Source organism: Hyperoodon ampullatus, assembly GCF_949752795.1.
Source record: "Hyperoodon ampullatus genome assembly, chromosome: 13".
Taxonomy (NCBI): domain Eukaryota; kingdom Metazoa; phylum Chordata; class Mammalia; order Artiodactyla; family Ziphiidae; genus Hyperoodon; species Hyperoodon ampullatus.
In genome coordinates, this window is record NC_136926.1 from 52,183,857 (window position 1) to 52,203,487 (window position 19,631).

General features: G+C 47.5%; 1 protein-coding gene across 7 annotated transcripts in view; it reads left to right on the forward strand.

The window, feature by feature from the left end:
• The window catches only part of FHOD3 (formin homology 2 domain containing 3), a gene marked incomplete at its 5' end in the record, with an annotated part of 495,578 nt that overhangs the window by 287,184 nt on the left and 188,763 nt on the right, over nucleotides 1-19,631 (forward strand). For all 7 annotated transcript variants that reach the window (XM_079717563.1, XM_079717564.1, XM_079717565.1 and 4 more), the window contains 2 exons: nucleotides 7,363-7,474; nucleotides 15,113-15,207. In XM_079717563.1, the coding sequence (XP_079573689.1) occupies nucleotides 7,363-7,474; nucleotides 15,113-15,207 (207 nt within the window). The remainder of the gene's footprint in view (nucleotides 1-7,362; nucleotides 7,475-15,112; nucleotides 15,208-19,631) is intronic.

The window sequence follows — 19,631 nt, forward strand, 5'->3', positions numbered from 1 at the left end:
CCCAAGGCTTATGTTTTTGCACCAGAGGGAAAGATGGGGTTCCCTATAGTATAGTAGAAAGAATCAGATAGGCCTGGTTTTTCTTTGACTTCCTCCAGAAATGAGCTGTGTGACAAGTCACATAGCCTCCTAGACCAGGAGATTTTGCATCTGAAGATGGATATACCACTCATGGGAAAAGTCCCCACCCTGGTTGATTCCCCCCTTCATTTTGCAGATACTATCAAGGTGTTCCTTCAGGCAGTATTTCAGTGCAGGGTTTCCGGTAGAGCTGTGGAAACAGCTGGATTTATGTTACCTGTTATAAACTAATTCTTCATAGTTACATTGATTATCCTAAGGGAAAGTTAGCACAGTGGATGTTTTCTGGTCTTGTCCACTTTTAGTCATTATTCTTTAAGAAACCTCCAGCTAGACCCCAGAATTTTATCTCAATAGAACATGTTCATTTGTAGCATTATTTACTATTTTGACATTTATTTGAATTATTTTTGAATAGTCTTCTGTATTTTACATTCTGTAAGATTTCCTACCACTGACTAGTAAAAACTTAAGGGGTTACCAGCCTCACACTTGGCTACTCCGTTAATCACCAAGTTGGTTCCCTTTCTGCAAATTGCACTGGGTCATAAACAGGTCAGCCATCAGGGTTTGAGGCAGGTGACTTCCTGTCCTGGCAGATGTGCCAACCTTAGTGTGTTCACCCCTCCCTCACAGAAACCTGAAAGCCACAGCTCAGAATTCTGGACTTAGGGAATATATTTGGGCCCATACTTTATTTCTGATAAGATCCACCTCATTTTGCAGACAACATCACAGAAGGGGAAAGATTTGCAGTCCAAGTTATCTGTTTGATAACCAGTTACAAAAGCTTTTGGGCCCATTCTGAGCTTTTCACTTAGGAATTCTGAGCTTAAGTATATGTTTAAGAGAAGTTCTTAAAGATAAGTATCTTAAGTCACTTGAATTTTTTGTTGTTAAAATATTTAGTATATTCTTAGTTCTGGTAAGCTTGTAAACAATGTGGCAAAGCTTTGTGGATCCAGTTAACCTTACAATTTCTAATTCAGTTTTAATAACCAGCATTCCCTTCTATAACATATTTATTCTTTTTTAGTGGAAAATGAAACAAATAGAATGAAGCATGTCTTTCTAACCCCCTTTGTAATTTAAATCCTGAGGTTTGGAAATTGTTTTCTTTTTATGGTTGCTGAATTTTAGAAGAGGAGTAGGAATTTGGAGATTTCGGGGAATACTTTTATTTCTACCTAATAAGCAGCATATTTGACCTGCTAAGTGTAGTTGTTGGTTTTCTCTAAGTACAATAAAACATGAAGGGAGTTCCGGTTTGCTTTTAAGTGCAGAATTATTGAGAAGCTGCCTTTTATTCCTTTTCCATACATCTGGTGGTTACATTTTATCCCAAACCTAGACATCCGGGTTCTGTACAGGCTGACTCCATGCCCTCCCTGTGGGTTGACCCAGAAAATTAAAAAAAAAAAAAACCCAAAAACCAGCCAAGCACTGTGTGGACACCATCCTCCTACTCTCAGTCCCTGCCTCCCTGACACGGAGGTGACGCTGGAGTCCCGAGTTGTTCATGGAAGCTCGATCCCTGACTGAGGCTTGACCTGACAAGCACTGCATCCCTGGGTCATCAGGCATCCTTGTTCCTCTGAAGCCTCATGGCCCCTATTTTACACTGTGTAGGAGTGGAGAGTGAGAATGACAGTTGCAGCCAAGAGTAAGGCTCATACTTGTGAGAAGCACAGTTCAGTGCTGGCTGCATGTGCCTGTCCTTGTTCAAAGGGGTTGTCTCAGATTCCTGTTATATACTGTGATTTAGTTGGATGTTTTAAAGCAATATAAAGCATAATTTATTATAATGGACAGCGCTAAAATAGACTACAGTGCTAGTTTTTCCTAGAATGTAATTATAGTTGACCTTTAAATTACACAGAGGTTAGGGACACAGACCCTCCCAGGAGTCAAAACTCCATGTATGAATTACAGTCAGCTCTCCGAATTTGTGGTTCCTCTGTATCCTCGGTTCTGTATCCATTGTTCTGCACCTGTGAATTCAACCAGCCACGGATCATGTAATACTGTAGTACTTACTTTTGAAAAAAATCTGCATAAAAGTGGACCTGTGCAATTCAAAGGGTTATTCAAGGGTCGACTGTACATAAAAAGTAGGTAGGGCTTCCCTGGTGGTGCAGTGGTTGAGAATCTGACTGCTAATGCAGGGGACACGGGTTCGAGCCCTGGTCTGGGAAGATCCCACATGTCGTGGAGCAACTAGGCCCGTGAGCCACAACTACTGAGCCTGCGCGTCTGGATCTTGTGCTCCCCAACAAGAGAGGCCGTGACAGTGAGAGGCCCACGCACCGCGATGAAGAGTGGCCCCTGCTCTCCACAATTAGAGAAAGCCCTCGGATAGAAATGAAGACCCAACACAACCAAAAATAAATACATAAATAAATAGCGTTCTCTTAAAAAAAAAATAGGTAATGTGTAGCCCAAAGGCTGAACCTCGACCCACAGTGTGTTTCCTCCAACCCTAAAAAAAGAGGGCTTATTTGTGTTAGCAGGAACCCACAGGTTGTCACATGGCTCTTCGGCACCATGGAAGCCCTGAAAGGCGGCTGGATTAGCCCTGAGCCTGTCTAACTCTCTCTTCTCCCCACTGCAAGGGCCCTGCTCTGGGAAGCGCTCTCTGTTCTCAGCAGCCTGGCTCCGAGGGCCCCTAACACAGTAACGCTCTCAGTTGTGTGGTATGGAGGTGTTCTGAATCCTCTCTCCACATCAGGATGACCATCTCCTTAAAGGCAGGGCTACAGCTTCCTGACTCCCTCAGGGAACCTCGCTGGGTGCTGGGCATCTGGAAGGCACTCAAGACATTGAAAGAAGAAGCAGAGCCTCTTGGGATTTGGAGGGACTTTAAATGGGCTCAGCCAGTTCACCCCCATCCGGGTTCTGAATTCCTTCTGCAATAGCCTTAGCAAGGACCACTCAGAACCGCTGGATGTGGGGAATCTACTACCCCAGCATCTGGTTGGTCTTAGAGCCACTGCTTCTGAGGCTGACTCCATGTTGCCATGTTTAACTGTTTTGTGACCAATTGCTTTGTCTTCCCAAGCAATTGATGCTCCACAAGAATGAGAATCTATTCTTACTGATTTTCCCTCAGTGCTAGATGGATAGGCCGGTGTTTGAGCCTGTGAGTCATTGCAATGAAACCCCTCATTAGAACATGAAGGAGCACCAGGCGGAGATGAAAATGTCCTTGGAGTGTCACTGCCCTTCGAGAAGCCTTCAGTGTCTGAGCCACGCAGTGGAGTGTGTGCTGGCATCCGAGCCGCTTGTTCCCTCCCCCTCATTTGCGGTCCTTGCTCCTGCCACCACAGTGGGCCTGCCTCTGCTTACCCATCACTGGCCTCTGGTTTGCCTCGTCTCAGCAGGTCAGGAAGCTCAGTGGCCACTCCTGTTAGAATGTGTCTTAGGATAAGTGCTGTGGCACCAGGTGTGGATTTTTAAGAGCTTTGAGATGAGCGGCGTGTTTGGATTTGGAGGAATGGCTGTGTGGCCTCCATTGTGGCTATTTTGGAGGGTTTTGATAGCTTTCCAGGTTCTGGAGGGCATCAAATTAAGTGATTTCTGGAAAAATAAGGGTTTGATGTAGAAATCTTTTGAAGTCAGGTACTTTCATTACTTTCAAGTCTGTGCAGTAATGTTAGTGAGGTATTTATCAGGAGGAGTCCTGCTGGATGTGTTTTGATGGTTAGTTGGGACACGCTTGCAATTAGTACCTTTCATTTCCATAAAATTAACGTGCTAATGCTCTTTTTCTAAAGTAGTTTAACTATCTAATATGTTTGTGATTAATTTCACATAGTAAGTCTTCCAAACATAAATAAATGTCCACTTAGACTCAGTAGAGGCCAAATTTGTAGAAACCTAAAATCATGAATCAGAAGAGTTTAGGGATTTTTAAAAAATAAAATAACAGTGCCAAAAGGTCTCTAAACAGAGCCTTTATTGCAAAGGAGAAGATGACATGAATAGACATGTTGAGACTCATAGAGAAAGAAGGCGCTCTGAGAAAACAGTCAGTGGTTTCTTACTTAGAGAGCCTCATATGGGAGAGTGGGTCCCTGGGACCATGCCGGCCAAGGCCCCGTGACCACAGAGATGCCCAGAAGGGGGTCCTGCTGAGACCAGCTGATGGGGGAGTGGGCTGGGCAGCAGCCAGGTTCTTTCCCATGAAGGCACTGAGGAGGCTTAAACCACATAATAATAGTGTACCCACTGAGGAGGGCGCCAAGCCTGGGCTTGCTGGGTTGTTTTATTTACATGAAGAAATTTTTTTCAGCTCTCAGCCTACAAAGATAGCACAGTTCATCATGCCATGCCTTCCCCTCCTGCCCCCAACCTTGTAGTTGCTGAGAAAAATACTCTGGAATTTAGTCTGTTCTCAGGGAGAGCAGAGAATGTGGGACTCAGGTTATGAAGTTGAAGACGTTCTAAAGAGTTCAAAGCCCTCACAAGAACTCAGGTCCCACTGCAATAAGGATGTCGCTGTGAGGACAGAAGCCCAATACGCTGGTTGTCCTCCGTGAAGTTGTCGGGGCGTGGAGTGGGGGATACGAGGCTGGCTACACATACATTAGTGGTTGGGTGTGCAGAGCAAACCTCGGTGAAAAGGGCGTGCCAGCCTGCCCTTCGTGTGCAATACCGACTCAGTAGTTCCTCGGGGCAGATGCTGTTTCCTGTGTGTCAAATAAAATAGCATCTCCGCCACCAGGTAGCTTCTGCTCTAGTCGGGGGCAACAGAGGAATATCAGGTGAACAAACTTGTATGTAGCGATTTCAGGTCACGATAAAGGATGTGAAGAAAATAGAACAGGGTGATGTGAGTGACCAGGGGGCTCCTTTAGATGAAGTAGTCAGGAAGCCACTTCCCATGAGGGGAAATTTCTCAGACCTGGAAGATAAGGAAAGGCCAGTCCTGTGGTGACTGGTTAGGGAATAGCCAATGAGAAAACTGAGTCATGCACAAGCTTCAGTATGTGAAAAGCGCATGGTCACATGACTAAAGAGAGGTGGCTGATGGAAGCTCCCTGGGCAGAGGGAGAGTGACAGGAGATGAGGTCAGAGGGCTTGGCAGAGACATAAAGCCCACAGGGGTGGATTCCACCCTGATTGTGACACAGAGCGAATACAGGGTTGACAGTGCCCGGGTCACTCTGGCTGCAATCTGGAGAATGGACTTCATGGTGACAAGCCCAGAAGTACTTAGGAGGCTCTCGTGGTGGACAGGGAGATGGAGATGTGGATGGAGTCAGGGCAAGGACAGCCGCTGACAGCCCTGGACGATGGCCTCATCATAGGATTGGGTGGGAGAAGGGCAGGGTGACTCCCGCTTGCACTCAGTGGATGGCGGGGCCTTGTCCTGAGGTGGGGACTGTGGAAGGAACATGCTGGCCGTGGTCGGTGGGATGGAATGAGCATGAGTGCAAATCAAGAGTTCTCTTTGGGCCATACTGAATTTGAGGGCCTGTAAGCATTCGAGTGGCAATGTCAGGGGCCAGGCCTGGAGAGCCCTGAGTCATAGATGGGACTTAAAACTAAGAGCCTGGATCAACTCACCTAGAGAGAGTGCACAGCAAGGGACCAGGGGGAGTAGTGAGCTCTGAGGCCTTCCCACACCTGGAGGTTGAGCTCTTCAGAAGGAGCCAGCAAAAGAGTAGCCACCCAGGTAGGAGACTGCGGTCGGCCATGGTGAGAGGAAATTGTTTCTGGAGGGAGCAGTTGATTGTGTCACGTGCTGCTGAGGGTTGAGCCAAAATGAACACAGAAGAGTAACCACCGACCAACACGGAGGTCATCGGCAACCTTGACAAGAGTAATTTAATCTGCACGGTGGAGGTAGAAGCCCCGTCAGATTGGATTGAGGAGTCCATGGGAAGTGAGGAAGGGGCGGCAGGGAGGGTGGCAACTCTTTTGAAATGTTTTCCTATAACTTGGAGCTGGGAACCACGGCACTGGCTGGAGAGAGATGTGGAATCAAGGAAAAGCCAGCTGGTTTACTAGGGAAGTATGACAGGAGAAGGGGAAAGGGGTAGGGGGAGGTGCATGTATTTGGAGCAACGCCTGTGGGTGGGTGGTGGTTTCCCGCTGTTTCCCGCGGCGCGTGCAGGGCTCCAGTTCTCCCCTAACGCGTACACATGCCCCTAATAATTCGATGTGAGCTGATGCGTACGGGGGCACTGGGCCTTTCTCCTCTGCAGAGGGAGTGGAGAGCCTGGAGCCGGTTCACCATGGCCACGGGGGTGGGGCGAGGGGGCGTGGGCTGATTGGCTGGTCCTTACGTAATCCATTCATTCAGCGAGCAAACATGGCGGAGCCCGTGCTGTGCCAGGTGTAGTTGCAGGCCCTTCAGACACGATGCAGGTCAGCCCCTGTCCCCTAGAAAGTGCTTTCTGCCGGTGGGGGGTGGGGCACTGCCCAGCCACCTGCTGCGGGTGGGAGGACCAGGCCCGAGGCAGGTTTGCTGTTTCTCAGAAGCAAGATTTGAACCCATTTTCAGGTGGAAGTTGGTGTGTGAGTTCCTTGAGAAGGAGGTGCTTGGAAGGAAGTGGGGTGCAGGAAAGGAGACTGTGGGTGGAGGTAGCAGCTGCAGCACCTATGGGAACAGGCAGGGAGCTGAGCTGGAACCCCCAGGCTGCCACAGTCCCCCAGCTGCTGAGCTGAGTTAGGGACCTGCGGTAGCATCAGCTGGGAGGTTGGGGAATTTCTCTGGGTAAGTGACCCTCGGCCCGCGTGAAGGAGGGCCCCTGGGCTCCGTGTGGCTCCTCGTGGGTGCAGTGCTCTGGGCCCGGGACTGTGGGGTGAGGCCCCAGGCAGACCTCTCTGCAGTTTTAAGGACCAGGACTTGGTTCAGGTGACCTATTGTGACCCTGGACAAGTCATTTAACCTGCTGTGCCTGCTTCCTCACCAGAAAAATGAGAATCGATTGTTCTATTTCAGAATGATCTAGTCTGGATAAAATGAAGTAACCAACCCAGCAGCTGTTACCTCGTTTGTTGAGAGACCATTGGTGTGAGCTCTGGGGCCAAAGGCCTTGTGTTCAAATTCTGGTTCTATTTCTAGCTGTGCCATCTTGGGCAGGGGACTCTGTGCCTCAGTTTCCTGACCTGTGCAATGGAGACAATACTAACGCTTGCCTTGTGAGGCGTCCGTTGAAGGAATCTGTGTAATTGCTGAGAAGAGGGGCTGGATGCCAGCTGCTGTTAGGACGAAGCTTTCAGGCATCCCCGCCGTGTCTGCAGCTACACAATGGTTGTATCTTTTCTCTGCAGTTCCGCCTGGTGGTGAAGACAGCCATGAAGCTGCTGCTGGTCTTTGTGGAGTACTCAGAGTCCAATGCACCTCTTCTGATTCAGGCCGTCTCTGCTGTCGACACAAAAAGGGGTGAGTGGTCCCTGCCCACTATGTCATCGAAGTAGAAGTGCCTAATGTAAGAAGGCTTTCCACTTTTTACGTGTTCAAAACAGAATTAAGAATGAACAGGGGCTTCCCTGGTGGCACAGTGGTTGAGAATCCGCCTGCCGATGCAGGGGACACGGGTTCGTGCCCCGGTCCGGGAAGACCCCACATGCCGCGGAGAGGCTGGGCCCATGAGCCATGGCCGCTGAGCCTGCGCGTCCAGAGCCTGTGCTCCGCAACGGGAGAGGCCACAACAGTGAGAGGCCCGTGTACCGCAAAAAAACAAACAAACAAAAAAAAACAAATGAACAGAATTCCCTTTGTGTGGACTTCCCACTGCAGGAAACATATATTTTAGGATAGTTAAGTGTACACAGATTAGGTTAGGGAGGGAACATTGAAAGAAAAGCACTGCTGGGCTAACCCATAAAGCTAACCCAGCTTATCTTTATGCTGTCTTCAGCCTCCGCGACTGAACACACAGAACCAGTTCCTTACCCTCTTTTCCCATCCTGTTGGGGTCACTCTGACTCCTTCCTCTCTTCCCCTCACACCTGCTCTGTTGGCTCTGACCCCTAGATGTTCCTTGAATGTTCTCGCTTCCCTGCATCCCACACCTTCACCATCTCTCACCTGGCATCCCTTGCCTCCCTGAATGTTCTCCCTTCCCTGGCATGCCCACCCTCCCCTCTGCTATTGGAGGATTCTTCTGAAGCACAAATTGGGCCACATCGTTTTCCATCTAAAACCCGCCAGTGGCTTCCCGGTGCCCACAGGATTAGGACCTGACCCTTCGCCATCTAGCCCCTATCCACCTGTCACCCCCGCCTCCTACCCGGCTTGCAGCACACCCTCATGCTATCAAAGCCCTCACATGTCCCTATTCTCTGCTGTGCTGTTGTCACTGCCCGTCTCCCATGAGTGTGTGCCCTGCTCAAGGGCAGGATGTCTCTCTCTTCTTGGTGTCCCAGCACCTGGCTGGCCCATAGCAGGCAGGCCTGCTGTACACACTTGATGACGAATGAGCTTTGGATTTGGTTTACTGTAAAGCAGGCTGTGGCTCCTATAATACTGTGAAGACTGAAGCTAAAATGGGTTTTTTTGTTTTGTTTTGTTCTTTTAAAAATATTTTGGTTTTGTTCCTCAGTAGGACATTTTTATTAATATTATCATCCCCACAAAGACTCTAACAAGAACAAAAACTTGATAACATTATTTTTTTTCTTTTTATAACAGTAACACTCTGTAGAAAATTTGGAAAAAACAATGTAAAGGAGACCGTAAAAAATCACCTCTAATCTCACCAGAGAGAATTGTTGTTAACATGTTGGTGTATGGTTTTGTGTATGTGTGTGTCTCTGCATGTGCACACACATGTTTATGAACAAGTCAGCCGAGGGACAACTGTCAAAAAGGAATGAGAGGCCTCAGTAGTCCTCTTTGATTCAAACCACTTGTGTCTCTGACTTAGCATTGCTCAGAGACCCACATCCAGGGCTGAATCCAAAGATGAAAGAAAGCAGCTTACTAGTTGCTTTGAAAGTTTGAATATAAGTTAATGAAAGCCATCCAGGACCGTGAGCTGGGCTCCTGCACTTTCCCCACAAACACGCAGGCAGACCTCAGTCCGCAGCTCGGTAGATTGCAGGCTGGAGGGGACTCCAGGCCTGTGTGTAGGTGTATCACAGAGGCGGTCCCTAGTGTGTGGTCGGGGGCTGTGAGTCTGGAAAGTGGATCCCAGACAGGGGCGGGTTTCTTTCTGCCACAGCCTGTTGCCATCTGAAGCACGAGCATGAAGACCTGCTCATGGCCTCAAGAGCAGATCAATAGGACTGCCTGAGAATCCTAATGAAGGCTCTTAATGGCTCAGAAGCCAGGCCGGGCTTTCCCAGGGCCAGTCAATGAGGCCTAAGGCCAAAGGTGGGTATTTGTGGAGAGAGTGAGGCCAATCCTTTCATCTGTCCTTGGAAGATTCGTACTCCATCCTCCAACTCTGGGGGTTGCTTTAGGACAATTAGCGGACTCTTCATTTTCCTGTCCTAAATTTCAGGTAACCCATGGGCCCTTGTCAAGGGAGCCATGTTAGAGGGGACAACCTTCTTGTGACCTTGAGGTTCTCCTTTGGCTTCATTGGGTTGGGAGCTCATAGTTTCCTTCCTCGGACTGCACATTTCATGGAGGGCATGTTGTGGAGGTAGAGGAGTGATCCCGAGGGCACTCTACCCCCAAGACTCTACCTGCAGACCCAGTCAGAGGCTCTCAGCTATACTCTCTCCCCCAAGACAAAACAATGGCCATCTTTTCCCTTTGTAAAAATATAAAATCAAAACAGCCAAGGGGTTGTTTTTTCAACGTCACGATTTTTGCCTATAAAATTTCTTAAGCTTCTGGAAAGTGCTTTCATCTGTCTGCTACTGATCACTAGTGGCTGAGAACAGAAAGGAACAACACTGATGGAAAAACTCAGCCATAGCTTATCACGTGTGGTTCATTCCCATGTTTCTCTATGGCATGTGTGGTCTCAGCCATGATTTTATAACATATACGTATAACATCACCCTCTTTTACTGCTAGTAAAATTGTTCCTGAACCCTGTGCTGGAATTGGACATCTAAATATGTCATGCTCTTCTGCAGGGAGCAGCGTGACTAGCAGGTGTGTTTCCACCTGGCAAGGTTAGAAGCTGCTCTCGCTCTCCAGTCCCCTCTCAGCTGGACCAGCAGGTAGACAGACGTGCCAAAGGTGACTGAGAGCCAGCCGAGTACGTCCATTTCCACACAAGTTTATAAATAAGCCATAAATTTGACTCCTCAAGGTGGCTTTAGACTCATTTTGGGGGGGATAGGGTGGAGAATGGGCATGTTATAGACTTTTTTAGTAGAAAGGAATTCTTTTGGATGATGAAAACTGTTAAGTTTAAAGAATCAGCAAAGAAAATCAACAGATGAGCTAAAAGACCTCAAAAATTACTACCACCTACAGCAGATGAAGTTGTCTGAGAACAAATTCCTCTGGTTGCTTTATAAACATCACACATCCCACACGTGGGTTAACTAGAAGTGTTCATTTCTGAGCATGGATGGACAATTTGCTGTTAGGCCAAGAGTGGGCCAGTTAGGGAGAAGCAATAAAAGCTGAGGGATCTAGGTGTTTCACAGAGACTAATAAATATGCATGAATTAATGAAAATTAAACGGGCCCCATTTGATCCCAGCACTTGCCCCTTTGGTTGAGGGGCTAGAATGAAATGGTGGATTGGAGTTAGTCTCTAGGGCATGGCTCAGTGTCACACCTGTCTGCGCATACTGCAGGGGCAGACTCTATTTTTTTTAAGATTTATTATTTATTTATTTATTTATTTTTGGCTGCATGGGGTCTTGGTTGTGGCTTGCGGGATCTTCGTTGAGGCATGAGGGATCTTTTGTTGCGGCACGCGGGCTGCTCTCTAATGGTGGTGTACAGGGTTTTTTTCTCTCTCTAGTTATGGCACGCAGGCTCCAGAGCATGTGGGCTCTGTAGCTGTAGTGCACGGGTTCCAGAGCATGTGGGCTCTGTAGTTTGTGGCACGCGGTCTCTCTAGTTGAGGCGCGCAAGCTCAGTAGTTGTGGCGCGTGGGCTTAGTTGCCCTGCGACATGTGGGATCTTAGTTCCCTGCCCAGGGATCTAACCTGCGTCCCCTGCATTGGAAGGTGGATTATTTACCACCGGACCACCAGGGAAGTCCCAGGGGCAACTGTTTTGCCTGCATCTTCAAGTCAGTTTCCCTTCCTAGTGGATAGAGCCAGGCAGGAAGAGAGAAAGGCAGTAAGCACTCATGGAAGCCCACGGGAGGGCCTTGCTTTGTCATTTTGCTGTCATCAGAGACTTCCTTTCCTGGGGACCTTCGCTGTGGTGATCAACGGGAAACTGGTCGAGAACCCTCTGCGCCCCTGGGCGGGGTGCCCCTCCCTCTGACTGTATGAGTTTGCCTCTCAGACACGGGGTGGCACTTATTTTGTTACCCACAGACTGGGTAACTTATTTTGAAATTTCAGTCATAAATCTTGAGTCCTGCTAATTTGGTTCAGCACTGCTTTTGAAGAAGTTGCATTTTTCATTTGAATGTGAGGTGAGGAGATATGACATAATTTTTAACCACGTGTCTAACACATGATTAACAGGGGAAAAAGAATCCAGTCATCTTTTCAAGCGATCCCGTCTCTGACTTCTGCTCAAGGATACATTGCTCTGTGAAGAATGCACAGAGCATGGTGGAGGTTAGAGTGGGCAGAACTCAAGCTCTGTTTCCATTGCTGCTTCGAGCAGAAGCGTACCTGTTAAGTGTTCATTGGTCACGCTGAAAGGCTTGGAACATGCTGCTGGGACCTTGCATTTGAGCGTTAGACCAACTTGTGTGCAAGGCATCGTGCAAAATAGCTTACTGTTTTCTTTTGGGTTTAATACAGAGACTCGGTGGGGAGAGTAAGAGGGAGAAGTACTGAGTGGTTTATTCTGGGTTGAGGGAGGAGTGCTTGGTTTGGTGGGAGGAGGACCCTGGCCTGGGAGCCTGTGTGGAAGGCCTGTGGGTCCGTGTGGGTGTCCTCCACTCACCAACCACCACTGCAGTGGCAGCTACTGCTGTTCGAGTGCCTGCCATGCAACAGACACTGTTCTAAGCGTTCTTCATATAAAACTCATTTGTTTGACAAATATTTAAGTGCCAACCATGTGCTTGCAAACATCAGAGAAAAGCCAGGCTGTCATGGAACCTACACTCACTGCAGTGTTTGGGGTGGAGGTGGAGTTGGAGAGAGACGGATGATAATGATGAAGGAAATGACTGTCTCCTGACGTTCTCCATCAGTGCTCAGGAGAAGCGACAAAGGGCTCTACCTCCATGACACCTCACAGTGAGCCTCTAGGGTGGATCCGATCCCTGCAGGTTAGATGCGTCTCTCTAGCCTCTGTTCATTCCACTACTTTGGGGCTCGGTTTCATTCTCTGTTATGTGAAGGGGGAAGATCATGTGGTTTATGATTCTAATACAGGACCATCCCCTACCTACTCGTACACACACGTAAACCCCAAATGGAGCAACAAAGGTGATGGTGGTGGGGGTGAACTGGACCATTTAGTTCTGACAGGTGGCAGCTCTTGGGACAGTCATGACTGCTGGTGCTTGACACAGGCCAGCTGGAGCCCTGCCACAGCTATTTGTGTTGAACTAGAAGGTTTCTTCCCCTTCCCCTTCATTCTTCTAAGAAGTTTCTATTTTCTGGTCCCCAAACAGTCAAAGGACAATGAATATTTATCCCAACAGTGTATGAATACATGCAAATTTCCAGTCTTGAAATCCTTAAATGGTAAAAAGGGAATCAGAGGGCTTCCCTGGTGGCACAGTGGTTGAGAGTCCACCTGCCGATGCAGGGGACATGGGTTCGTGCCCTGGTCCGGGAAGATCCCACATGCCGCAGAGCGGCTGGGCCTGTGAGCCACAGCCGCTGAGCCTGCGCGTCCGGAGCCTGTGCTCCGCAACGGGGGAGGCCACAACAGTGAGAGGCCCGTGTACCACAAAGAAAAAAAAGAAAGGGAATCAGATATTACAGCTGAAGAACACGGTTTTTAATTAAGCCAGTGTTTGAGTGTTTTCATTATAATGGACAAACTGGTGCACAGATATGTGTGTCTGCATGAGAGAGAGGAAGAGAGGAGATAGTCCAGGTACATCCCTCTCTCTGGGATGCCTGCGGTTGCTTCTTGGCCTTTCCTTCCCCAGGCCCTGTTTGACATGTGTGACTCCAAAGTAAGGAACCAGGAAGCAGTTCTGGGCCCCCGAGCCCCACTAGGAATCCTTTGCACTGATGCTCTCTCTCTTGCATAGGCTTTTCTTTACACATATGTGGGGAACCCAGTAGAACTCGTGTTTTCATGTTTTGTACTGAGGTTGGGTGTGAGTGTGAATGACGGAAGTTGTCCTTGTTATAAACATGAGCAAAGGCACTTGGAATGCTTGACCTATACCTGGACAGTGAGGCCCATGACCTACTGACCACACTGACTGTCTTGAGGGCAGAAACAGTTACTTTGCTGGGCTTTGAAGAACAGGTATGGACTTCAAAATAATTTGATGATAAAGATAAGCAAGAAGATAATTTTCAACAGTTAGCAGGCAAAGGATCATGCTTTTGTGTTCACAGTAACAAAGGGTCATAGAAGCTTAGTCCATAGGTTCATAGTTTGGACCAACTGGGCAGCAAGTCCAAAGGAAAAGGCTTTTTGTTCCCTTGCTGGGAGCACCAACAGACCTGTACATCAAACTACATCTGTGTCTTTCACATTGTAGAGTAGGTGCCTATTCCTTTTAAAATTCTCCTGTCTTCTTTTCTTACTGTGTGCATTTAACCCTCTAACTCTTTTAAAACTGCCCCAGTTTAACCCACCCATGCCCTCTCAGGGGTCTCCAGTCACTAGTCAGACATTTTATTGCGCACCTACTGTGTGCTGGGCACTCTGCCAAGGAAGGGCACAGAGATAAGACAGGACACGTCACTGCCCTTGGGGAGCTTTTGTTCTCAAAGCCAGGAAATCAGCTCTGACATAACCCATCCATGAATCAGCATTTGGAACCCACTGGTTTTAGGTTATTTCAGACTTTACTTTTTCAGCAAAAATAAGCCCTATCCCTTTGAGATCTTTATAGAGAAAGCAGGAAAGAGCTGCACGTTCCACACCGCCACACCAAGGGCAAGGCAATACTTCACTGCAGATGTTTATCTCCAGCGTAGGAAATCACATCAGGGTGTCGTGTACCCTTTGTGGCCTTGGCCTTGGCTTGGCGATCCTGAACGTGGAAGGTTTCCCTGCCCTCCCTGGAGCCACGGGACAGCCTCCAGGAGCCTCCCCCCGGAGGCCCACTGAGGAGTCACCTCTTGCACCAAACCTTCCTCGACCATTGCACTGCAAGAGACAGACCTCCCTTGCTGAGTGACAGGTTTGGCTAAGCGCTTTGCCTTCTAAGTGCTTTTACCCTGTGCTGAGGTGTGTTCCTGTACTTATGCCTAACTGTTCCATTTGATTATAAGCCTCTTGATAACAGACTCCCAGAGACCCAGTTCCTTGCTACCTGGTTGATGCTTAAACAGTTATTTGTGCCTTGATTGAATAGAGATAATATACTTCTGTTCTTGAAATGTTTGCTAGATGGACGTTTCACAGTTATTGTTTGAAGTCCATTGCTAGAGTGACTGTAAAGCTCTCCTGCATCCCCTTTCCTTGCAGGAGATGGACATACAGAGAGTACTTACAAAGAATTTCCACACTTGGAGAGTAAAATGCATGGTCTAAAAAAGCTGCATATGAATGGATTTTTTAAAAATCACCTATTTAGTATAAAGGGAACTTTTCAAACAGATAGGCATCCCGACACTGAAGAGTATACATTTTCAAGTAGACAACAATGACATGGTATATCGTCTCCTAATTGGAAACATATTCAAGTCCATCCTAAGAATTGTGTCATGCTTTGAAATTTGGTGACTGAAAGGCACTGCCATCATTGGGTGATAAGTCTCTGGATAAACTGTGATGTGAATTGGACAAGGAGTGTTGAATTGCTGTTTCTAATGATTTTTGCTTTATTCCTAGGAGTCAAACCTTGGTCAAATATCATGGAAATCCTGGAGGAAAAGGATGGGGTCGACACGGAGTTGCTGGTTTATGCAATGACTTTAGTGAACAAGGTCGGTTGATGTTTGTTATGGGTTGAACTGTGTCCCCCACCCACCCCAAAAGCTGTGTTCCTGTAGATGTTTTCCTGAAGTCCTAACCCCTGGTACCTGTGAATGTGATCTTAGTAGGAAATAGGATCTCTGCAGATGTAATCAGGTTAAGATGAGGTCATTAGGGTGGGCTCTAATCCAATAGGACTGGTGTCCTTATAAGAAGAGGAAAAGAGATACACATAGAGGGAAGACAAGGTAGATACACATACATGAGGAAGACAGCCAGTGAAACCAGGGGCAGAGGTTGGAGTGATACATCTATAAGCTGAGGAGCGCCAAAGGATGCTAAGCATTGTCAGCAGCCAATCCTGGATGAAGCAAGGAAGGATCCTACCCTAGAGCCATCGGAGAGAGCACGGCCCTGCTGACACCTTGATGTCAGACTTCTAGTCTCTCCACCTGGGAGAGAATAAATTTCTGGGTTTTTTTTCTTCTTCAGAAAACCAGTTTTTTAATTTTAAAGCTCTGCCATGTTTCTAGTGGGCGCCGAGGGTCACCTGCCACACTCACACCAGGTGGTCCATGTAGCCAGCAAACAGTCTGGCCATCAGCAGACCAGGCCAAAGAGGTCCACTGGGGGTGGTTCTGCCTTGCTGCTGGTCCTGATAACTTCTTGCTCCAATTCATCTACAATAATTTTGGGGGCTTCCCTGGTGGCGCAGTGGTTGAGAGTCCACCTGCCGATGCAGGGGACACGGGTTCGTGCCCCGGTCCGGGAAGATCCCACATGCCGTGGAGCGGCTGGGCCCGTGAGCCATGGCCGCTGAGCCTGCGCGTCCGGAGCCTGTGCTCCGCAACGCGAGAGGCCACAACAGTGAGAGGCCTGTGTACCACAAAAAATAAATAAATAAATAAATAAATAAATAAATTTTGTCCTCCAAGTCCCAGATCTTGATGCTGAGCCAGTGGCAGCACAGAGCCAGTAGCATTTGGGACTGAAGCACAGGGCGTTGATGAGGTTCCCACCATCTAGCGTGTGAAGGTGCTTGCCTTCGTTGAGGTCCCACAACTTGGCCTGGCCATCCTTGCCTCCAGAAGCACAGAGGGATCCATCTGGAAAGATGGTCACAGTGTTCAGGCAGCCTGTGTAGCAAATGTGATTGGTCTTCAGCTTACAGTTTACCAAGTTCCATACCTAATTTCTGTTGTTTTAAGCCTCTCAGTTCGTGGTACTTTGTTATGGCAGCCCTAGGGAACTAGTGCATGTGAAAATCTAAAATTTGCCCTCTGAAGAAGAACCACGTCGTGTGCACCCCCATGGCGGGAACACCCTTCAGCATGCCTCTTTGCAAGAGAAAACCCTTTACACCCACATGTGGCATGTGTGCGATGTGTGCTGGTGCTCATACCTGTGAAAGCCTGAGAGTCTGCATGCTTTCTGTGCTTTGGTTCTTTCCAATGAAACCGGAAAGAGGGTAGCGAGAATTTTATGGCTACTCGTCCTATCAAGATGTCCCCTTGAAAACATTTTTCCTTAAGAATATAGATTAGCAAGTTTTACTTTAAGGAAATCATTCACAATCAGACAGAAAAGCAAGCACTCTGTTCCATGGCTTATTGACTCCTGACTGCTGGGGGTGAGGTATGGATTCCTGAGGGCGGGTCCCGTCCTCCTCCTGTGATGGTGACCTCACCCTTGTGCTCCCTTTCCTCCCATTATGTCATCCCTGGTCCCCAGCTTGTGTCCATCCTGAGAGGTGCTCTGACCGTGGGTCCCATGCTGACGTGGGACAGCCCACTCTCAGGACTGGAGCTCCTTCATCCCAGTGCTTGGGCCCCTTCCTCATTAATAATTGAGGGAGGGTGGGGTTGTTACTCTTCCCTGGACCCCAGACGCTACATCAGCCACCCCAAGATCCTCCCTTTTTGTGTCCCAGGCTGCCGGGTGCAAGCCTAAGGACCAACTGCAGTGATCATTAGTTCTTCAGAAAAGACCCAGAATCTCTTCCTGAAATGTAACTGGAGAAACATTTCCCCTGATGACTGGGGACAAATTAGTAGAAAGCAACATAATTATGAAGAGTAATTCTACTAGATATTAAAATGTTGTGCAAACTCTAAGGATTAAAACAATGTGGTCTTGACTCTTTCCTCAGCAGATGGCTGAAGCAGAGGGGCTCTGAAACAGACCCCAATGCACAGGACGACTCACCCTGTGATTGAAATCCATAGGGATGGTCAGCTTTTTTCATGACTGGGAGAGGTTTTGATAAATGGAAATAAACAAAAACATACTTTGACTGTATACCAAAATAAATTTCAGGTGGATTAAAGAGTTCAATATGACCTATCAAACTGTAGAAAACTGAGGAAAAACTAGAGGTGAAGATGAACTGGTCTCTAGTTGCCGAATAATAAAATAGTAAAGCCAGTCAAAAAGATTCCAAAGCAAAGGACTTAAATATTTCACTGTATAAAACTATAAGCTATAAAACATCTTATTTGTAAAATGAAATCCAAAACGAAAACTAAAGGCAAGTGACAGACTGGGAAATTGTTTACAAAAAACTGGGCAGAAAATGATACTATCCTAAATATATTAAGAACTCAGTTGAAAAATGAATGACATTAACCCTACTGAGATTAAAAGAAATATATAGTAAAACAACAAGCCATTTTCTCCGGGTCCCGTGGGCAGTGATTGCTTTTTAATGAAATGCCGTTTGTTGATGAGGTCACAGGAAATTTCCTAGAGTCCTGGTGGGGAATGGGCATCACTTTTCTGGAAGATAATCCTCAGAATTCTGTATTTATTTTCAAAGCTCTTTGTGAGTTGATTTTACCATGCAATTTTTTTTTCTTCTTTTTTTTTTTTTTTGTGGTACGTGAGCCTCTCACCGCTGTGGCCTCTCCCGTTGCGGAGCACAGGCTCTGGACGCGCAGGCTCAGCAGCCATGGCTCACGGGCCTAGCCACTCCGCGGCATGTGGGATCTTCCCAGACTGGGGCATGAACCCGTGTCTCCTGCATCGGCAGGCGGATTCTCAACCACTGCGCCACCAGGGAAGCCCTACCATGCAATTTGAAAGCAATTTTCTGTTGGTTTTTGAAGATGAAGGTCACCTATTTCCTATCATTTTCAGTTACTGCCATTGTTTTGGAAAACATTAAATTCAGCAAAAATGGCATTTTCGCTCTTGCACAGTGTTTTCATTGTAATGCTCTCCACCTTAGTGGTAGAGGCCATTCTCGGCTGTGTAATGATCCCAGCAGCAGCCGCATGGCGTGGGCATCCTGCTGCCAGTCGCTGGCAAGGACCCAGCACATGTCACACTCTCCTTGGCACCATAAGGCATCTAACGTCCAGGAATTCCTCACTTACTCTTTCTCTTCTGGCAGTTCCGTCTCATCTTTTGTTAGTTCTGGCCCAGGGGAAGTCCAGGAAGGTCCTGAGGACATGATTCTAAGTGTCATCCTTCCCTCAAAGAGGTCAGCAGGCCGCTGGCACCCACACTGGGTTTGTTTTCTTTTGTTGAATTTTAGTCACGTTTATCGTTCCAGTGAATAACATCTTCTGAGATCCCAAACATCATAACACATTGAAATGCTAATATGGGTCTGGAAAAAATTCAGACTCTGAAACGTGGGAAATTATATTGCTTTTCTAACGTTTCTTTCAGCAAAATGGAAGCTGGCCTAATAACATGGAATTCAAAACATTAACATTTTTATGACAAAACAAGGGTATGAAATTCTAGCCTGCTCATGGTTCTGAAACTGAAGTCTGCTCCCTTTGTTAAACAGGGAGATTAATGAGGGGTTTCCAGGATCCAGACTAAACCCCCCTGAACTCTCCCCACACTCCCAAACCACGTCTTCAGAAGATCTGAGGGAGCATCACAAATGAACCGTTTCTCACCCTGCAAGCTGAAATTGCATGGTGCCCTGTCCTGATCCAGCTGCGGTCTCCTAGGTGGGATGCCCCGCTTTGGGGGCTCAGATATTGACCACCTTGTAGAATGAGATGAAGCAGGTGGGGGGTGGGGAATGGGTTACAAGAGGCATTACCATGGGGCTGGCTTGGAGCGTTCAGGGAAGGGGACCCCAGGGAGCCCTGTGGGGAGGGAAGCTGCTCTAGCGGAGCCAGTGGGTGAGTTACCTGATGGGATTCACACTGAGCATTTGTTTTTAGATTTGATTATATTGTTTTTTTAATTACCATATAGTAAAATTGACTTTTTTCTCTTGGTATTTAGCTGTGTAAGTTTTAACACGTATATAGGTATGGATAACCTTCACAATTAGCATATAGAATGGCTCCATCTCCCCTCAAATCTCGCTCATGTTATCCTTTTATAATGACATCCTGATCACCTGTTCATGCCCCTGGCAACCACTGATTTATTCTCTATCACTATAGTTCTATTATTTAAAAAATGGGAA